Below are 19,834 nucleotides of genomic sequence, written 5' to 3' on the forward strand. Positions count from 1 at the left end.
CTGCATGTCACACTATTATTTATAACCAAGCTTTTGACACTTTAATTAGCACTTTCTGCAACATTTGAAGTGACTTTTATGTATTACGAGTGACACATTTTTCCCTTTAGTGCTCTACTTCCTGTGGCGGTGGAGTGCGGCGGCGACTTATCAAGTGTGTTAACACAAAAGCTGAGACAGAAGAAGTTTTGAATGAAACTCAGTGTGGCCATGAGGTGCAACCGGGGAGCACACAAAAGTGTAACTTGGATAAGTGTCACAGGCACCCTTCTGGTAAGGAGTTAGAAATAATACCCACGCAATTAATAAGTGTGGCAACTCTCCATATAGCTTTTTTTTGTTTTGTTTGGGAGAAGATAAACCTTTGACTGAATTTGCATAACTTCAAAAGGCCCCTCCATTTAAGTAACAATGCATCTCAATCAACACATATGACAAAATAATATCTATTCTATATAAGTCTTAAAATCAGCATAACCCAATCATACACATAATTTCACACATTTTTCTGATTGTATTATTATATCATTTGTTGCATGCTTTCTAGCCCTCCTCTCAAATGAAGACGACAACTGTGAAATGAGGTTTCAAGTGTCCAATAACAGATGTGACTGCAGGATCCTTATAATCGGTTCAAACAAAATGGTGGTTGGAGCAAAACTAAAATCCACTGTTAAATCAATCATCTTTATAGCAAACAAATATTAGCGTCTTTCGCTTCAGAAAAGAATACTTTTGAACTAGAGTGTGCAGAGACCTCTGGAGGGGCCCGTGCTCAAAGTTGAAAAAGAGGGAAACTGAGGTTTTATTATTATTATTATTATCATCACCAACATCATTATTATTGCGAAACATTACAAATATACAGTAACATCAAGTAAATGCAGTTGTCTGGCCATGCAATCTGTAACTCCTAACAAAACAGAAACCTAGAGCTCCTTTCACTGAAAGGCTTCCGATGAGGTATGAGGTCGGAGCTTTAGACAATGGCTGACATATTGTTTGATTTTGAGGGAAAAAAAAAAATGCACTAAATGTCTACATGTAGCAGAGAATAAGCAAATGTGGTCAAAATAGTATAAATGTTATTAACAGACCGTCAATGTGACCGTTTTTTTTTTTTTTTTTTTTCCAGTTTGAAAGCAGTAAACTGCAATCTATGATACAGGTACATAAGAATAGCTCTTTGTGCATCACAATATTTCAACTCAAATCAGCCACTGATGATGTTCCACATTGCCATTTGTTGATTACTGTTTCTATATTGGGCCTGCTGGAGCCCTAGAGATGCGTGAAGCGGGTCAATCGTAGCCAATAGAAGAAAAGACATACGCAGGAAATGAGGCATATTTAGCTGCAGCTGGTGCCTTTGTAGCCCTCTAATGCAATCAAGTGTTTATGATGGCATACACGTCTAACCTATCATGTTAGATCATGTTTAATGGTCTGCGCTTTTGCACTCTGCTCGTCTTTCCATATCGGATTTTTAATCTTTAGAAAGAAATATCCATGGTCCAGGGATCAACCGAATAGTTTTAAATAATAAAGTAATAAAACTGGCCTAGAAAAGTGGAATACATTTAACTTAATATTTTGTTGCATAACCATTGGACAATTGCTGTAGTCCAATAAATTATATCGTCTCGATGAGACAATGAGAATATTAACATTGTCTAATACAATATCTAGAAAAGCAGGCTAATACTAAAAATTCTGCACATATGATACATTATATATAGTATAGCCCTCCCCTGACAACTAATGATACCTTGCATTTTAATCAATGGCAAGGAAAATGTCTCCAAGTTAATGTCCAGTATATGTGGGCTATATTTAATATTTGAGTGAGTGGGTTAGCGAGCTTATGTTAGCATCTGTTCAAACAAGTAAAATGGCCAATCTCAGCAGTATTCACCTATTTTACGGCACCGCCTATAGAAAAGTGATATTTTAGTCCAGTTGTTTCAGTTGTGGATGTGAATGGTTAAATTGTGACCGTTCGATTGGTAGTGACCAGTCCAGGGTCTCCAGCCGCTCACCAAATCCGGGATTGAAAAGTGGATATCAAGACAGTGAGAAAGCATTGTATAGTGTTCTAGGGAGTAGTTTGTCCTCCATTGTTTATTTCATTTTATTTTCCATCATTTATGTCATTCGTTCTAAATGAAAAAAGCATGATAATAGACAAACAGATGTTCTCCGATCTAGAAAGAAGACCTGTCTTATTTTATCTGCCTCTTTTGTGCAAGAATTAAGTAAAATACTATTACATAAAGAACAACAAAAAATAAAACATAATGTTTTAACTTTTTAAGTTAATGTCAAACGCAAGAACAACAATGGTGTACGATCAAATGTATAAAAATGCCATTATGGGCCCTATTTTGGTAAACGTGTGTTTGTGCAGTCAGCATATATACACGGACGCATCTTCATTTTAGTGCTGGGGCAAGTGTAGTTTTACCATGTTTGGCAGTTAGTTACGATTACAAGAACCCTCTTCCGTCCTTGCTTAGTCGGTCCTTTTTTAAAAGCTTCTCGTCCCTTGGGCAAAAATTGGAGGAATGCCCATAACTGGATCGTTTATATGTAACAGCCATTAACCTTGCAGTCTGTTGCATCACACCAAGGAAGGTACTGATCCCATTGCGTCATGTACAACTTATGATACAAACATTTGCATCTAGTGGAGAAAAAGTGTTCAGTACGTGGAGGAACTCTGAAGTACTTTCAGTCATGAATTGCAAACCCTAGAGGACTTCCCAATCACCATATGTTAGAAGAATAGGGCTCACTCAGAATAGCTGACGAACTGCAGTTAAATATTTGTCTTCTTTTAAAGTCATCAAGCTCCCCCTTTGGCCTCCACATAATGCTAACAGGAAGGCATGGGCTGTTTTATCTTTTATTTCTTAACCCCCATGATGGCACTTTTGATTACAAAAAGGCTCTTGTGATCTATTGAGTGTTTCCTACCACTTCATAATGAGACAAAAAGATATCGAAAGCAATGAGTGAAAGGATTCTTGCAAAATTCACTCAGTCTTGCTGAATGCCCTGTTTTATTTATATCACACTATTGAGCAGTCTCAGTTCCATGCAAATCCCTGGAGAAAGTTTGAAAAAGCCAAGTGTTGTTCTTCAGTCAGTGCAGTACATCAATATGGTGACCTTATTTCATAGCAGACTATCATTGTAGATGGTGAATCCGCATAGCATTCCCTTATGCTGCATGAAAGTCAGCTATAGGTCTAGCAACCACAGCAGTGCACTTTACATACTTTTATGAGTTCTCTCGTGAGAGACAAATGATCCAGCTTTCAATGTACTTGCATCATGGCTATATAAATTTGAATTATAATATACATGGTTGCACAAATGTGTAAACATTTAACAGTTGCTCTCACTAACATGAAATCGTTGGTAACAGTTTTTAAAATCATTGATACACAGTGACCGAAACAATATCCAAGCCCGTCTGCATTAATTCCTTTACAAACCCCTCCAAAAGATGACAAAATACAGAAACATCTGGATCCAGACCCATTTTTTGAAATCAATATTCAGACATGTTTATTATTGTGCAAAAACCTGCTGAAGTAAATTTGAGTAAATTTAACACAGTTTTTTAGCCGAAATCTAAACATATCTTTTGTAATACAAACATAAACCATTGGTGTAACTCGGAAATATCAATGTACAGAAAATCTGAATAAGAATATTTCTCCCTTAACTTTGTGTGCACAAACCCCAACATTTCTTTTTCAGCAACATAAGCAGAGGAGAATTCACTAAGAAGAAATCCAGATGTTTCCTTTCCTCCCTGATAGTGATACAGTCCCAAAAAAGGAGAAACAAATCAGGAACATTGAACTTAACAAAAAATATCACTTATTTCACCCAAGGCACTCCAAAGTCAGTTATTTGGCACAGCTACTCATGAAACTGAATCAGTTTATTGCACATGTCAACAAATGTATTAAAGGTTTGAAGTTGTCCCACATTTCCATCTGTTGGTCTCTAATATCACTTCTGTGTCCGTCCCCCAAACAGGGGAGGTTTGTCTCCGTGATCGTCTCACCTCCCGCTTCTGTCAGACTCTACGCTGGTTGGGCCGTTGCCAGTTGCCCAACGTGCTCGCGCAGTGCTGCAAAACCTGCAAGCAACAACCGGGCCAGGCCAGCCGCATCAATCACCAATGAGTACTCATCGTTAAAAGTATGGATTTTATCACCTCAACAGACTGCCGGCTAAACTTCTCTGTTTGCTAATGGAGGGAACGTAAATGTTTAGTTTCACTTTGTAGATAATACATTGCAGAATTGTCACTGACAAAAAGCTACAGAAGATAGTGGTCTGCCATGAGTGCCATCAATGTAGCCAGCTTAGAATATACCGTATAGATACACTAGAAAAACAAAATTTGTGGTTGGTAGCAGGTACGATACAAATGAATGTATAAATGAAATAGCTAAATACACATGTACCGAGTGTGATAAAACAATGTCAGGTGCTTGCATTCTATAAGTGTCTTGTTTACCAGCACTTAATTACGGCACATATTCAGCTAACAAAGGGTGACTCACAGCAGATGTGATAGTATACGTAGAAGTGGAAGATGATTGCGGGGATACAAAATTGAATTGCCTCGTCTTGGCAGATGATTTGGCATCAAAGGTTTGAACATTTTTGGTCAGATACATTGAACAAAAATTCAGCTGTGCACTGGTCCGTAGTTCTCCATCTCAAAACAAATCTCTGTACAAGGACAGTGAAAGGGTAATACATTATCCACTGTGTGCATTTTTAATGTTTAATGTGATCAAAGCTGCAGGAAATTTGGTGCTCAAGGCCACATGGCCTCCTAAATTCAGGTGAGGTATGGGCAGGCCCAGTGCCTTTATTAAATATTTCAATATTGTACCTTTCATGTCATTTCAGATTATGGATTGTCAATTAAGTAGCAATCAAATCTAGCTTTTCATTACTTACCGTATTGTCCCAACTATAAGGCGCACCGCACTATAAAACTCAAAGTCAGCTTTATTGTCAATTTCTCCACATGCCAAAGACGCACAAAGAAACCGAAATTTCGTTCCCCCCTATCCCACGGTGACAAGACATGGCCCACAACAGACAAATAAGTAAACAAGTATAACAACAGCGTGCTGAATAAATAATGAATAAATAACACAACAAATAAATAAATAAGAGGAGCAAAAAAAAAGGAGCAAGTGAGCGTACAGCAAACATACCAGAAAATAGCGCAACAGTGCCGCATGCTACGCAGAAGGGGGTAGCGAGTTCAGGGTCCTAACAGCCTGGAGAAAGAAGCTGTTGGCGAGTCTGATGGTGCGGGAGCGCAGGCTCCTGTACCTCTTCCCAGAGGGCAGAAGGTCAAACAAAGAGTGAGCCGGGTGACTCACATCTCTCGCAATCGAGGTTGCCTTGCGGGCGAGATGGGAGGTCTAAATGTCCTTCAGGGAGGGGAGCGAAGCACCAATAATCTTACCAGCCGTATTCACTATGCGCTGCAGGGCCTTCAAGTTCTGTTCAGTGCAGTTACCACCCCAGGTGCACCTTCAATGAATGCCCCATTTTAAAACGTTGTCGTTGTATAAAGCGCATCATTAATGCATCATGTCAGATTTTTAATCCAAATCAAATCATTCTCCATGTTATCTTTTTTATTTCGCCGTCAGACGCAACAAATTACTTTATAATCACAAAATAATGATCCATAGTCTTTTTGATTCATGATTCATAGTCTTCAGCGGGCCACTTATGATTGATTTCATGACACAGTGCTTCGGGCCAGTTTAAATTTAGGAATTTGGTCCATATATAAGGCGCACCGGACTATAAGGCGCACTGTCGGCTTTTGAGAAAATTTTAGGTTTTTAGGTACGCCTTTTATTCCGGAAAATACGGTAGATATATATGTCAAGCTCATATTGTGGTCCAGGTATTGTGAATTCTATTTTGGTTTTTATTTGGTCATTTCTACACTTAAAGGCACTGTGGTACATGTAAGGGTAGTGTTTTTCTTATCTTTTTTTTTTCTTTTCTTTTTTGAAAGCTTCTCTGAAACAAAATTGGCAACCACAAAGTACAAAGTTATCTGTCTTTAGGGTTTTACTAAAAGATTCTTGATGTAGCATAATAAATCAGAATCATGACAAATGATAACAATCTGCTGTCAATCACTTTGTGTTGAAATGAAAGGAACAAAACAGCTTTTATCGCCTGTTGGTAACATATCAATCTGTGACTGCTAATAAGACTCTAAAATGTGTTTTCTTAATGTATTTTGTACCTTCACTCTGAAAAGTCACTAGCTTTTTGATTGTAATTTATGCACAAAGTATTTCTCAGGTCAGCAACCAGCAGAGGCCTGAAGTACCAGGTTAACCAAGAATACATTTCACATAATGACATGTAAGATTTTATTAGGACCCGGGCAGCAAATGCTGTGACAGCAGTATTGTTGTTGTAGTTTGCTGTTGTAATTTAATTTAATATTTTATTAACATTAAAGGCTACTATACATTAACTCTGTATACTGTAATCAATTACTCCTACCAGCAAAACCAAATGAAATCGAACTAACTTAAAGCTGTGATACACTTTTTTGAGTGGATTTTCTTGGCCCTGTGATTGTGATTTTATTGTAACTCAAAGTAAGAGCTTTAAAACAATGCTGATAGCACACTGCAATAAGCATTTCATTCATTGCCATGGCAACCCCTGCACACGTCTCATGTTGTCTTACCATTGGTGCTATTGTTACTAACAGCTGTGTGCTGGCCGTATTTGTATTTGCTTTGCCAAATGCTAAAATATTTCAGGTTTATTTGAAGACATGATGTTGTAATGGTGTTCAGCACAAAAATTGATCGGCTCAGCACTTGCTTGTCAACATTGGCAGTGACTTTATTCAATTTGTCTTACCACAGAGGCTTAAACACGAAACATACTGTATAATAAACTGCATTAAAAAGAAAATATTTTTCCACATAACTTTTTCCTTGTTTTTGTGAAGTATGCATTTAGACTCGAAATAATTTACACCCAAACATCATTATGGCATGCTCTAAACTTTAGAGCATGCCATAATGATGCATTTGATGCAACATGTTTCTATATTTATATATTAGCCGATACTCTTGATTTCATAGTGGTGGCCTGTGTTCTCAGTATAGGTGTATGTTGAAAACACCAAAGCAAGTCGTTTTCTTCATTTTGATGCAGTTGGTACAGATTTTTGGCCAAAATCCACTTTTTTGAAATCCAAATTTGCTTTCTCATTATTTACTGAGGTGTCAGGGGCAAGAAACCAAAGAAATACGTAATGGATATAAAATGTCTACACACCCCAGATGAAAGTCCAGGTTTATGTGATAGAAGGAATGACAATGATAAGAGTACAAGTTTTCCGCAGCCTCTATTAACTGGGGGTGGGTATTCTGAACACAACCATTCAAAATTCACTTTTACATTCAAACACATCACAAATGGGAGAATTAAGCCCATATGTGTTCTGCAAGGGTTTTCATGACCTCTTACGAGTCAAGGTGCGTTGATGTTTTCCATGCACTTTAAGTGACACATGGAACACAACATTTTTCATGAGGTCAAACATGAACACAACATTTTTCATGAGGGCAAAATGTTTATTTATCAATTCATAAACATTTTCTTTTCTCTTATAACACAGCAGTTTGAGTTTACCCAGAAAATAATCTTGGATATATACTGCATGCATATTAAAAGATGTACCCAAATACAAAAACTGACAATGCCTGTTAATTGTTGAAGACTGGTAGAGATGTTTTTTTTTTCCCAAAAACCAAAGGATGAAATAGAGTTTTACCGGACACAAATATACCATTCAAATGTACCACATGAATTTTAAATGTCAAACAATGCACACTTGAGGGTGAATATTAATATTAATTCATTTCTCAGATATATTCATATTATGCTGTGTGCTTTAAATGGAATCACATTATTCCACAAGGGGAAATTCAACACTGGGGTGTCTTGAGGCCTTGACCTGGCCCATGAACAGGGACTTGAGCCCTCCACCCTTTCAGTGGTTACCATTTTTGTCTTGTGTACTCCTGAAACCTTTCATCATACCATGAGTGTGACCTCACTCATACGCCTTCATGATAAGCTCAAAAAGTAGAACTGATTGAGTCAATTATATTATTTCATTATTAATTATTCAGTATATATAAATATATTAATTATATGATTAATTTAATAATACTTTTATTTCATCTTCTTAATTTTACAATTTAATTCTCAGGCATGATCATCATTTTAACTCCAACATAAAAATATGTACATGTTGCCTTGAATGAAATATTTAATACGAATAAAGAAATATACACCTAAATCTCGGTTTTACTGGCTTCGATTTGATGCGACTTTCTGTCTAACGCGGTTTGGTCATAGACCCCAATTTTTTTTTGTCATAATACATTTTCAAGTAATATTTTAAATGGATGATATAAGGACCGTACAAAGCTAAATGACAAGTGCGTAAACCTTAGCGCTAGTGATTTGATGAATTTATGTGACCAATTTAAAGGCGTTGACAATAAGAAGTCAGGCTGTTTGAACTGTATAACTGCTTTATGACACTGTTAGGGATCGTCAGGATTGTTTTAGATCCGGAAAGGGGGAAGTTCACGGAAGCACCTCATGCACACAGTCACTCATTAGTCAAAGAATGTGGTCAGACACAGTAGTAGAATAGGTGGCTGCTTTATTCTCTCTTCCATCCAATTCACATAGCATAAAGATGACTTACTAAATCCGCCTGATATTGTCACCTGCGTATTACTTCTCTCTTATTAAAATGTCAACTCAAAGTGATGGACGGCAAACAATTCTATCAGCTCCCCAACATGTCTGACATAAATTAACGCAACAAAGGACCCCATCGGCCGCCTAAAAACATGCCTTTCTACGCAACACACTTTCGGGGTTAACGCGATTCCCAAATTCTGGACCCCAAAGTCCGTGTCAAATTGAAATTCAGGTGTATATTAAATCAAAACCAATAATAAAAATAATAGAATAAGTCCATTTCAAACAGCCATTTAAACTTTAACTATAAAGAACAAGTTGTAATAAATTAGATACCTTTAACCCAACAGACACAAACATAAAACCTTGAAATTTTTGCAAACTTCATGAAAAAATTCGAATTAAAGCCGCACAGAGCAATGTCTGCTTGTGTATTCCTTACAATGGCCCAACTCAATAATCAACAGGTGGTAGAGTCACCATTTCGGTGAACTCTTCGTAGTTAACAACTCCACTTGGTTTGATGTTTGCTTCTTTGAACAGCTCTTCCACTATCAAAAAAAAGAAAACAGAAAATAGCTTTTAAAGAACGTTTCAAAAGACTGCAATGCTGCCAGAGAATTTAATTTCTAAGTGTTATTACTTAAAAGGTCAGCTCGGGGCTCCACTCATGAGCTATTACTCAAAACCTTTGGGCTCAGCCAGCGAACACTGAACTGTTGGAATATGGAGAATCTAGACTTCTGTACAGTCTTACCAAAGTAGGCTGCAGGCGCGAAGCAATTTATGATCATAAAGTACATTCATCACTAAGTTATATTCCGAGCTATATTATTATATTTTATTCTCTTGAAATTTGTTAGACATCCACTCGAGTTCACTGGCAAAGCAATTCAAGTTTCCACAGTTGTAGGTAGGAGATTGTTTCAGCTATGTAAATACTGGTGTGTGGCAGTGTACCAAAATCTTACAAATTTGTTGTTGGTAGGATGTTCGATACCATTTCAAACAGATACCAATATGAGTACTAAACTCTTGAGCAATGACTTACTCTAAATGTAGGATTCTTTTATAATTAATATTACTTTTTCTTACCTTCTTTAACAGTAAGTTTCTCTCCCAACATGGTGAGCTTGGCTCTCAGTTCCGAGGCTTGAATGTATCCTTTCTTTTGTTTGTCTGTCATCCTAAAGGCTTCAAGAATTTCTGCCTTCGGGTCTTCCTGTTGTATCTGCCGGTGCATCATGGTCAGGAATGTAGAGAAGTCCAAGCTCCCTGACTTTTCTAAAACATAATGAAAAAAATAGTATTTACTTGCTCAATTCAAGTGAAATAACCATGAAACAGGCTTGTGTTATTGTACAAGTCTTTTAACACAACTAATCTTTTACAACATAATTTGTTTTACTCAGTTTATTGTGATATTTCTCCACACAGGAACAAAATGAATACAATTTAATTGCTTCCACCCATTAAGTCCATTAAGTTTGTCTTTTTCTGCACACAAAACAAGATGTACTGATTGCGGGCTCTGGTGTGTCAGTTTCATTTTACTACCAATTACTAGATTATATTCTGATTGTAAATTGAATATAATAATTTGTGGTGGTGAATAAATTAGGTTTATTCATCATGTAATTAAATGCCTTGACCTAGGGAGATGTTTTGAGTGTCATAAGCAAGATGACCAAAAACAACTCAATTAATTTCCACTGAATAGTGGCACTGGAGCAAGTTTCTCCAAATGATAAAACTAGAATATGCAAGAGGATGGCATTTACTAAGGGGCTGATTCAAATTCGGATTGTTTGGCCTTGTCAAAGGTCTGCAATTTAATAGAGACCATTATAGTGAAAATGCAATTAATCCTACCACAACAAAATTTATTTTAGAGAACTGTTGGTCAGTCAATGTTTGATTGCTTACTTACCAATTTTATGAACTTGAAGATGTCTTTCAATTTCACCAAGTGTGGGGCTTGTCCCAAGGCAGCGCATAACTGTGATCAGGTCCTTGACGTCAATCCTTCCCTTTTGTTTCTTGTCATACAAGGAGAAGCACTCCTTGAACTCTGCAAAGAAAATAATAATGAATTACGGTATGTCATCTGCTTATCGACTTGTCAAAACTGTCTCATCAAACACGTTTTACTTGAAAGTAAAATTACTTTCAGGAAGTAGATGACAATATGCCATTTGAAAGCACACATTATTTCCATTTCACTGCCAACCCACTCATAAAAGGTAAACATAAAAACAGACATATCGGCAAGTCCCATTTAAAAATTCTCTTGTGAATGACGGGGAAGGAATGGTGGTGCAAAATATGCGGTGAAGAAAACTTACCATTGATTTGAGCTGGTGTAAAGAATTTTGCCTGTGTAATTAAATAACAAAATATACAATTAAAAACTGTGAAAGTCAAAGTTTTGCAAGTACAAACACAAACAATTGTTCTTACCATTTCAAGTATTTAAGTGGATTCCCAGTAAGAAGGAATTGATTTCATGAAGTCTCTCCCTCCACCTGTTTAAAGTCCAGCACCAAGCCTACGTGTAATTTAATATGCGTTGCTGTGGAAACGCAGATACCAGATCCAAGGTGCAGCACAGTTTAACTCTATTCTTTCCAAGCAAGCAACAAGAGCAAGTTACAACATAACAACAAACTATTGATTTTAAGTACAATTGAGTTAAAATAAAAATAGACAATGCAAAGACAATCAAGTGCTTAAAGTGCAATATTACCTACTTATAAGATTACAGAGCTGATCATTTTCTGATGGTGGGCAAAAACAATGAATCATGCAATCAATAAGGACTTATTTAGTAATTTTACCAGTGATTTTACCATTCGGGATCAGGAACATCTTCGAACCCTCTTCCTCCTCGGAAAAGATCTGTTAGCTTTGCACATTTGGCTGACGCTTGTTATATCTAACATGTTTCTTTTTGGCTGTATATTGGACACTAGATAGGAATGAGGGCCAATTTAATTAGAAAACTATATAAAACAAATGCTGGGTCGCGTCAGTCTGAAATGGAGCAGCCATTCGGGGAATTGTCCTGAATTTTCCACTTGCCGCCCCCGCAATGGATACTGTGCATCCATCCTGGGAAGTTTGTAGCTTCAGTGGAAGCTACAAAGTTGACATGTCTTCGACAGTGGTACGTTGAAATGGCAATTTCTCATAGGAAGGCGTGTCAGTGAAATTGAGGTTTTATCAGAGTGCATGGGCCTGATTTCAATGTAAGCTGCACTTTTCAGATATATATCACAATGTTTTGAAAACTGTGTATCATTTTCATTCCATTTGTCACTTGTATGCAATTCTGTTTTGGTCTATCAAATCAAATGCCAACAACAACCAAAAACATGTTTGTGATTATAATGTGAAAAAGTTGAAGGGGTACATTTTAACCTGTTTATTTTTGCATTGTGCATAACACTGTCAAAGTGAGCAAGCCATATTCAACACTTAAGACTGATCAAATATTTGTGAAGATAGCACACGCACATGTGAACTGACCAATGGTATAGATTTATGAAAATTTATTAAATTCACCAAATTCGAACACGGGTTGTTTCGGCCTGACACCAGCAATATACAAATAGAGGTATCGTTTAAACGCTGGACTGAAAAAAAAAGTAGACAGTGGCAAATATGAAAAGGATTATTGTGAGGAACCATTTAAATGCTGGACTGAAAAAAAAAAAAGTAGACAGTGGCAAATGTGCAAAGGATAATTGTGCGAGATTGGGAGCAGAGAATCTTAACAGTACATACAACAGTATTCCAAAAACATTCCATTCATTTATTATTGACATCAGTATTGCATTGAGCACAAGGACAGTCGGTATTGAATACATTGGTAACAATCGGTTGCGTCCGAACCGAGCAGTGTCAAAAACCTAATACGACAAATACTGTCCAAAACCTTAGCAACTAGAAAACAAAAACAAACTAAAAAAAAGTATAGCAGTTTGTAAAACTATTTTTCTTGTTCTGTTTGTTTATTTTATTTCGAACATTAAAAGAAATACAAGAAAAAAAGTAAAAAAATACAGAAAATGATAACGCCATAGTACAATAGAACATAAAAAAAAGAAAAAAAAGTTCCTTCATCACTGTCCATTCAATAGACTCTATTGTAATTGAAAAGGGGGAAAGCAAATAGAATTCAAGTCAACATATAGTAAAAAGTGTAATGAGATAACAATGTTCGGATTCAGTGATCTTTTTGTATATGTAACATGTAGTAGGACCACGGTTCCGGAACGTACACAAAACCAGGGTACTTGTTGCGTAGCACCGGGTCATTCCATAGATAACCAACCCAGAGTGCCACGAAAAGCACAGTAACACTAAAACTATAGAACAAGAAAAGACCATTGCTGTCTGGTCTCAGGCCATTATGCCTTTGATGAATCACCATGGCCACCATTGCAAAAAAGGTGAGGAGAAACAGTTCAGTGATTTGTCCTTCCGTAACCAAATACCTGCGGAGTAAATAAAACCAAAAAAGTCAAAGTCACCCCACACTATTACAAATAAAAACAACCTGAACATTCGCAAGAGCCAAGACAACAAACAAGCATGAAGATTGTTAATCATTAAAATTACAAGCTAGCGGGAAGTTGAAGCAGAGACAAGCGATGTTGGTAAATTGCAAATTAACGTTCGTAAATCCCCTGAAATTTCAACTTGGTAATCTGTTTGTCAGAGGGTAAAGAGATAAGGTTATCCTTGGCAAGTCTTGATAAAACAAAGCTTTTTAAAATGTACAATCTACATTTGAAGGTTGTATCTCCCACTCAGTCAGCTTTCCCATGAGGAAAGCTAGACGCTAAGGTCATCGAGGCCTCGAGGGCCAACACAGAGGAGGACAAACAAATAACTTAACAACTAGATATTAAAATTGGTTCTTACTATTAACTCTTAATGTCAAGCCTAGGCTTCCTTCTACTCCCTTTCGAACAAATAAGATTTTTTATGATAAAGTGAAAATTTATAACGCAATGTTTTTTTTTTCTTTCTTTTTTCCTTTTCTTTCTTTTCTATTGTACTATGGAGTTATTATTTTCAGTATTGTTGTTGTTACTTTCTTGTATTTCTTTAAATGTTCGAAATAAATAAACAAACAAGTCTAATTGTTTTTTTTTTACACTGGTAAAAGGGGAGATGGGAGAATTAAAATTAATATAACCAATAATTAAAGAAATGCATTTGAAATCAGCATTCCTGGCCACACTAATCATGTAAAGCACCCAGCCAAGGCTGGCGTTAAATCAAATGTAAATGAACAGCACTAAGTATAAAGTAGGACATAAAAGCTTCCTAAAAGTACGGCTGCAACGGAACACATTGTGCAGGACTGACTCATCCACACAATGCAGAAGACTTAATTCATGACCGTCTTGAATCGTGAGTTACCCGTATTCACAAACGTAGAACATGATGAGTACAACTGACCAGTAATAGAGTGCGCTGGGTACAAGTAACAGCCGGCCTGTGACTGGAATCTTCATCTGCTCTGTCGGCTCAGTGAAACATCCGGTGAAGTAGATGAAGAGAATGATAAAGAAGGGAATATACCTAAGACACCAGAGGATGGCTTCTTGTGAATTGCACTGCTTGAGTTTTATTCATGAGTTGCCCTTTAAGGGGAATAATTAGTGTGTGTGCTGCAGCATCCTATATGCATACATTCTTTTTTTACTATTCATCTTGTATCCTCACAAACATCGTACCTTATTTTAAAATTACTTAAAGGTTAAGAATGCTATATCGAGAACTCAAACCTTCACAGCAATTAAATTTAGTCAGTGAATCAAGAATACAGCAAGCCCTTCGAGACATGCATCTATTGCATTACGCTTTCTTTATTTTAGAGCTTGTCTTTGTTTCTTTTCAAATATTTTAGTTTTATGTCTCCAGAATTTGCCAAAACACACACAAATGAGTAATACGTATATCAATCCATGTTGGGCACGTTCATTCCTAATAATTAGCGCTCCAACTTACCACATTAAATGTCCCAGATGTTCATCATAAAAATACAACAGCTCAAAGGAGTCAATCTGTAAATAAACAAGAGGTATGGAATTATTAAAACACATTGATCCCAAATGACCTTTCTCCTGAATGACTATGTGTTGTTCTCTTGCGCAACAGTGACACCTATTGGATTTCCCCTTTTGTGCGTACTGTGGTACGTATGGAATGGGGCTGCAACGTGGGAAAATATTCACTTATGAATCAGTCCTATTTACTTTAGTTGTCAGAAATAAATACAAAAGCGTAGCAAAAAGCCCATTAGGTTACCTGCTTGGAACAATAGATTGGAATGCAAAATCCCAAGGAAAAAAAAAATTAAATACAATCTGCTCCAGATTAGTGCTGTTCAAACAAACCTTATTGCTTTAACCCTTAAAGTTTCCCTTTCATAATCTAATAATACAAAAATTGGTTATTTATGTAGTATGTAGTCATAATTTAAAGTTTTAGGACTTCTTTTCACTACCCTGCATGCTTTTTTCTCAACCAGCCTGTTAGAGTAAATATCAAAAAGGCCTACAAGATGATCAATAACATCGAGCTCTCAAGAAAAGTAGTCTCTGGTCCAACTTTTTACTTTTTTAATTGACATGGGTAGAGTAATGAACAGTGGAAGAAATCCTTAGTCATGGAAGACAAATCCATTGGAGCTGGTGTGCATGGTTAAAGTTTAACGATACAATAAACGAATAACTGGATGTGAAGGCAGGTTTGGTCTTATGTGATATGTATTGAGAAGTCATTTTTACCTTTTCTTGATGCAACCTAATACATATAAGTGTACAATATTTAATTAAATATGAAAAAAATAACACTATTTAATGCAACTAAATAAATATTTAAAGTCCCATGTCACCACTGTTTTATGCATTGTCAATAAAAGATGAAAACAAACTGACCAGATTTTGGCTTTCGTGTAATGTACACGTGACATGCAGAGGAAAACTAATTTCCAAATTTATATTGAGCCCAATTTGAGAACTGCAGTTTGAAATAATATCTTGCATCGCCATTGTGTCATCAAACAAAAGATGAATACAAGTTTATTATAACTAAATGGCACACTTCAGTTCTATCTCACTAGTGAAATACAGTAAAAAGGTTTCACAAAGCTCACCCAGGCATAATGGTAGCCTTACCAGGGAAGCAGGTTTGAGGTCTCTCATGATCGGGTTCTCTCTGACTGACAGGTGGAGCTTGTAGCCACTCAGAACAAGTCTGTGGTTGATGGAGTCTCCAACCAGGTGGATGCTGGCTCCCATGACAAAAGTGATGATGCAAAGGTAAACTGCTGAGCGGGGCAGCGCCCTTGGACTGCGCTCAATCAACTAACAGAAAAAGTGACAGGACAAAATATGCCTGTGATGGCAAAGAATTTGCCTCGAAAGCCTCTCCAGTGGCTCTGAGGGTTCATTTCAAATCATGTCATCTCATTCCACATTTATAGCTTTTAATTGATGTGTCCTTGGTATCTTAAGACAAATGAGTACTGACAATGTGTTCGCACTTACCCGAAGCATGAGGAAAGGTGTTATGACATTGTAGGCCATGTGGAAATAGTCTCCGGCGCTTGGTTTGTTCAGGGGGAACCACTCAAGTGGAAGCATGATCTATGTGTGGCACACCAAGAAAGTGATAGTGCTCATTGTTTTGTAGTTTACTGTACACAAATATAAATGCTGGGAACACGGATACTTGCTTACCATGACAATAGGCCGTCCAAAGTCTAGAATCCAGTTCTGCAGGGTTAGGCAGAACCACAAATCTAAATGGAAATCTTGCTTTTTCTTCTGTGCCATGTTGGTCTTCGAACCAAGTACGCAGCTAAAACAGATAAATCCAGTTACACAGTGCAGCACAAATAAATATTTTTGCTGTGTAATTCACATGTGTAAAAACGTGAAATTAATAAACTAAGGTTAAGTGTTAAAGTACTACTTAATATTTTTATGTCTGCCTAATCCACACAAAATATATGAAGTTGATTCAGATTATTTTTTTGTCTTTACCCAAGCGATTGCGGACCATTATTGATGCAATTCAGAAATGTTTAAGCTTATCTTGCCATCAGTTTGACCACATTCACTGTTAAGCATCTCTAAATGAAATATTGGCATAAATTTTTTTTGCTCGTGAAATAATTTGCAACTGAATGGGAATGACTGAGAAATGACAGTAAATTAACATATTGTTCTGTCAGGTGCACATTTTTGTGGTTAACATTAATTGGCATGACTATTTTAGCACTATAAAACAAAATATATTTAGGACTATTGGGGGAAATCGGAAAGTTAATTATCGGAAACACACACTTGGAATTAAAGAAAATATCTGAATGCATTTCAAAGAGGGTTAAATGGCCCAGGTTAAAAAAATTAACTGAGAGAATACAATGTGTACAACAATGTGCAGTGGATAGGACAAACTGAATTATAAAGAAATTGCATTACTTTATCTTACCTATTATTGTAGGAAAAATACTTTAACATAAACACAAATACTTATTTGTATGTGGCTGGTTCAGTGGTTCTTTATAATGGTAAAATAGTAATCATAACGCTCAAAGAATACAATTCAGTCCATATGAAATAATCATTATTCATAAATATATTTAAATGATTAAGATTTATTTTAGCATGTTTAGTGGTATACAATCACAATGAGTCAATGGTGAAGCGTAATTGCATTGATATAGTGCCTGTAAAAGGCTCTTCCTGCAGCTATCGACCACCCCAGTTTAATATGTCGGTTTGAATGTTTACAGTCAAAAGAACAGTCTTTGACAGACCCCCCCCCCTTTTTTTTTTTTTTTTTTTTTTAAAAAACAGAATTATCTACTCATGCATAAGGCACACGGCACAAATGGAAGGCAGTGACCTTTTAAAAGACAACAAAACCTGGACTGCCCTCATGCTGATTGAACTTGACAGATGTCGATACCAAGAAAACAAGACACAAAGAGCAATCAGCTTCCATGTTTGTGTCTTTATTGTAATATTCAATAAATATGCGACCCTGTCACACCCTAACGAGGATAAGCTTTGCTAAAACTCCAAATTAAAATAACTTCTCAAGCTGCAGACTTCAACCAGAATTGCACACGAAATGAACCATGACAGCTACCACGATGGTTGATTAAATTCGTTGCAACGTAAGCACCGCCACAAATGCAGATGTATTTTGTTTTTTAAGTAGCAATCTTTTGTTAAACGCTTCAATCAAACCAACCTAGTTTGTGAATTTGTTCGAAACGTTAAAAGGTTGTCCCGGCGTTTCCGTAATGACTGCATGTTTGGTGCCGTGTTGGATCCAGTTGCTTTTAATAATATATCATAAAAACAAAATAAAAACCACGTAGGTTATTAAACTAGCATTTTCTTCTCGCTTGTCCTTCACTTCCTGTTTACTGTTATGTCACCGCCCCTACTAGTCATTGTCAACCAACCAGCATGCAGCTGAGATGTGCGCAGGGAAGGCTTTTTCTTTTCTTTTTTTTCAGCTGGATATACAGTGATCCCTCGCTATTTCGCGTTTCGTTTATCACTACATCACTACATCGCGGATTTATTTTCCAAATTAAAAAAACATTTTAAAAGTCAAACTAAAACTTCTAAATTAAAGAAACATGTGTCTAACCTTTAGGACAATGTAGTATTGCTCCAAATGTTCGTTTATATTCCTTCAGAAGTCCGTTTTCACGTGTTAGCACGATCATGAATTATCATCTTTCCGCTAACTCGTTAGCCTGCCCAGTACTTCTTGTTGGTGACCGTACTAAGCGGATTTCACTTATCGTGGGTGATTTTTGGAACCAATTATCTGCAATAAACGAGGGATTACTGTATCTTTAAATTTAGTTTGACTAATAGCTCATGCAAAAATAAATTAGAATCCAAAACCCTAACCCTAACCCTAATCCTAGCCCGGCCTTGCCCAGTCGTAAATTAATCCGAAACTACACAATGGGTGCAGTCGGGAAAGCTGTGTGCTTACGGAGAAGCAGAGCTAGTGGGGGCAAAAGTTGCGTTCCAATTCCAAATCCAAAAGAAAAAAATAATAAATAATAAATAATAAAGATGTCTGCAAATGGTTTCACACAACGCTAAACACACCGACAACATGGGGACTTTGAATAAACTCCATATTCAATAAAATGAAGAAAATTTGGATCTTAATTCAAATATTCTGCACGAATAAGACATGCTTTGATGTGGTCAAGAAAAGTAAACCGCATGAAAAATCGGTTCTATAATAAGCAAGCTGTTGAATACAAATGAAAAGGTGCTTGCTGTTAAATTTAGAAAAGGAGCTTTATAAACAAATACGACGTCACGTTTTCGTATCAAACAAAAGGCGATGTAAGTTTGGTTTCTATGCATGGCCTGTGCCGCTTGATACACAGTACAGCTGCGATACTATATTTAAAAGGACAATCTAATTCTTAACAGTGGATAACTCACATTACAAAGCATTTCTTTTATTTGTATGTGCCCTGCAGTTGTTGGGCAAGACTCATTTTCAAGCCATTTCTAAAACATAGCCAATCAGAGTTTCATACTTGTCATTTATTGTTTTTTACATTGATGTATTTTGTATTTTGAACCAACCTTGATTTTACTGTTTGGTTGTACTATGTCCTGTTTGCTCTGGAAGGCACTATTATTGACATAAGTGTGTGTGTGTGTGTGTGTGTGTGGGGGGGGGGGGGGGGGGGGGGATTGACCAGTGTATAAAGAAGAAAAATTACAGATTTTGGATGTTCCACTCCACTGAGTGCTGAATACAAAAAATGCAAAGACTGCAAATCTAGTGGTTTTACTGGCAAGTAGATGTCCACCACATGTGTTTTCCATTATGTATGTTGACTTCAAGATCAGGCAGACTGTATCCATCTGTTTCACATTTTCCCATTTAACTACAAATCAATTGCGTAACATGCTGCACAAAAATATTTTTA

At 36.6% G+C, this 19,834-nt stretch overlaps 3 protein-coding genes across 4 annotated transcripts in view; 1 reads left to right on the forward strand and 2 right to left on the reverse strand.

Moving 5' to 3' along the window:
- Positions 1-6,553, forward strand: part of LOC125967268 (A disintegrin and metalloproteinase with thrombospondin motifs 7) — a 57,231-nt gene extending 50,678 nt beyond the window's left edge. The window contains exons 23-24 of the mRNA XM_049718203.2: positions 111-273; positions 4,054-6,553. Coding sequence (XP_049574160.1) covers positions 111-273; positions 4,054-4,202 — 312 coding nt within the window. The 3' untranslated portion in view covers positions 4,203-6,553. The remainder of the gene's footprint in view (positions 1-110; positions 274-4,053) is intronic.
- Positions 6,554-8,759: 2,206 nt separating this feature from the next.
- Positions 8,760-11,532, reverse strand: calml4a (calmodulin-like 4a). 2 transcript variants are annotated; one of them, XM_049718201.2, is made up of 6 exons: positions 11,281-11,528; positions 11,166-11,196; positions 10,751-10,891; positions 9,916-10,104; positions 9,248-9,371; positions 8,760-9,181 (listed from the first exon to the last, which is right to left on the reverse strand). In XM_049718201.2, the coding sequence occupies exons 1-5, from the start codon at positions 11,281-11,283 to the stop codon at positions 9,274-9,276; spliced, it is 462 nt and encodes a 153-aa protein (XP_049574158.1). In that variant the 5' UTR covers positions 11,284-11,528; the 3' UTR covers positions 8,760-9,181; positions 9,248-9,273. The 2 variants fall into 2 exon arrangements, with proteins under 2 accessions (XP_049574158.1, XP_049574157.1); XM_049718200.2 differs by having other exon boundaries at positions 8,760-9,371; positions 11,281-11,532.
- A 1,081-nt stretch (positions 11,533-12,613) lies between these two features.
- cln6a (CLN6 transmembrane ER protein a) lies at positions 12,614-18,305 on the reverse strand. The gene is made up of 7 exons (XM_049718196.1): positions 18,106-18,305; positions 16,581-16,701; positions 16,389-16,487; positions 16,017-16,205; positions 14,845-14,900; positions 14,293-14,415; positions 12,614-13,319 (listed from the first exon to the last, which is right to left on the reverse strand). The coding sequence occupies exons 1-7, from the start codon at positions 18,165-18,167 to the stop codon at positions 13,049-13,051; spliced, it is 921 nt and encodes a 306-aa protein (XP_049574153.1). The 5' UTR covers positions 18,168-18,305; the 3' UTR covers positions 12,614-13,048.
- Between the last annotated feature and the right edge of the window lie 1,529 nt (positions 18,306-19,834).

Source organism: Syngnathus scovelli, chromosome 4 (assembly GCF_024217435.2).
Source record: "Syngnathus scovelli strain Florida chromosome 4, RoL_Ssco_1.2, whole genome shotgun sequence".
Taxonomy (NCBI): domain Eukaryota; kingdom Metazoa; phylum Chordata; class Actinopteri; order Syngnathiformes; family Syngnathidae; genus Syngnathus; species Syngnathus scovelli.

Excerpts from the sequence above, each read along its gene's own strand:
- calml4a (XM_049718200.2), bottom strand. Across the intron at positions 10,892-11,165 it reads TACACCAGCTCAAATCAATG|AGTTCAAGGAGTGCTTCTCC; the intron begins GTAAGTTTTCTT and ends TTTTCTTTGCAG. Across the intron at positions 10,105-10,750 it reads TCTTCAAGTTCATAAAATTG|AAAAGTCAGGGAGCTTGGAC; the intron begins GTAAGTAAGCAA and ends ATTATGTTTTAG.
- cln6a (XM_049718196.1), bottom strand. The coding sequence starts at position 18,167 with ATGCAGTCATTACGGAAACGCCGGGACAACCTTTTAACGTTTCGAACA. Across the intron at positions 14,416-14,844 it reads CATCTGGGACATTTAATGTG|GTATATTCCCTTCTTTATCA; the intron begins GTAAGTTGGAGC and ends CTGGTGTCTTAG. Across the intron at positions 13,320-14,292 it reads CCCAGCGCACTCTATTACTG|GTATTTGGTTACGGAAGGAC; the intron begins GTCAGTTGTACT and ends TTTACTCCGCAG.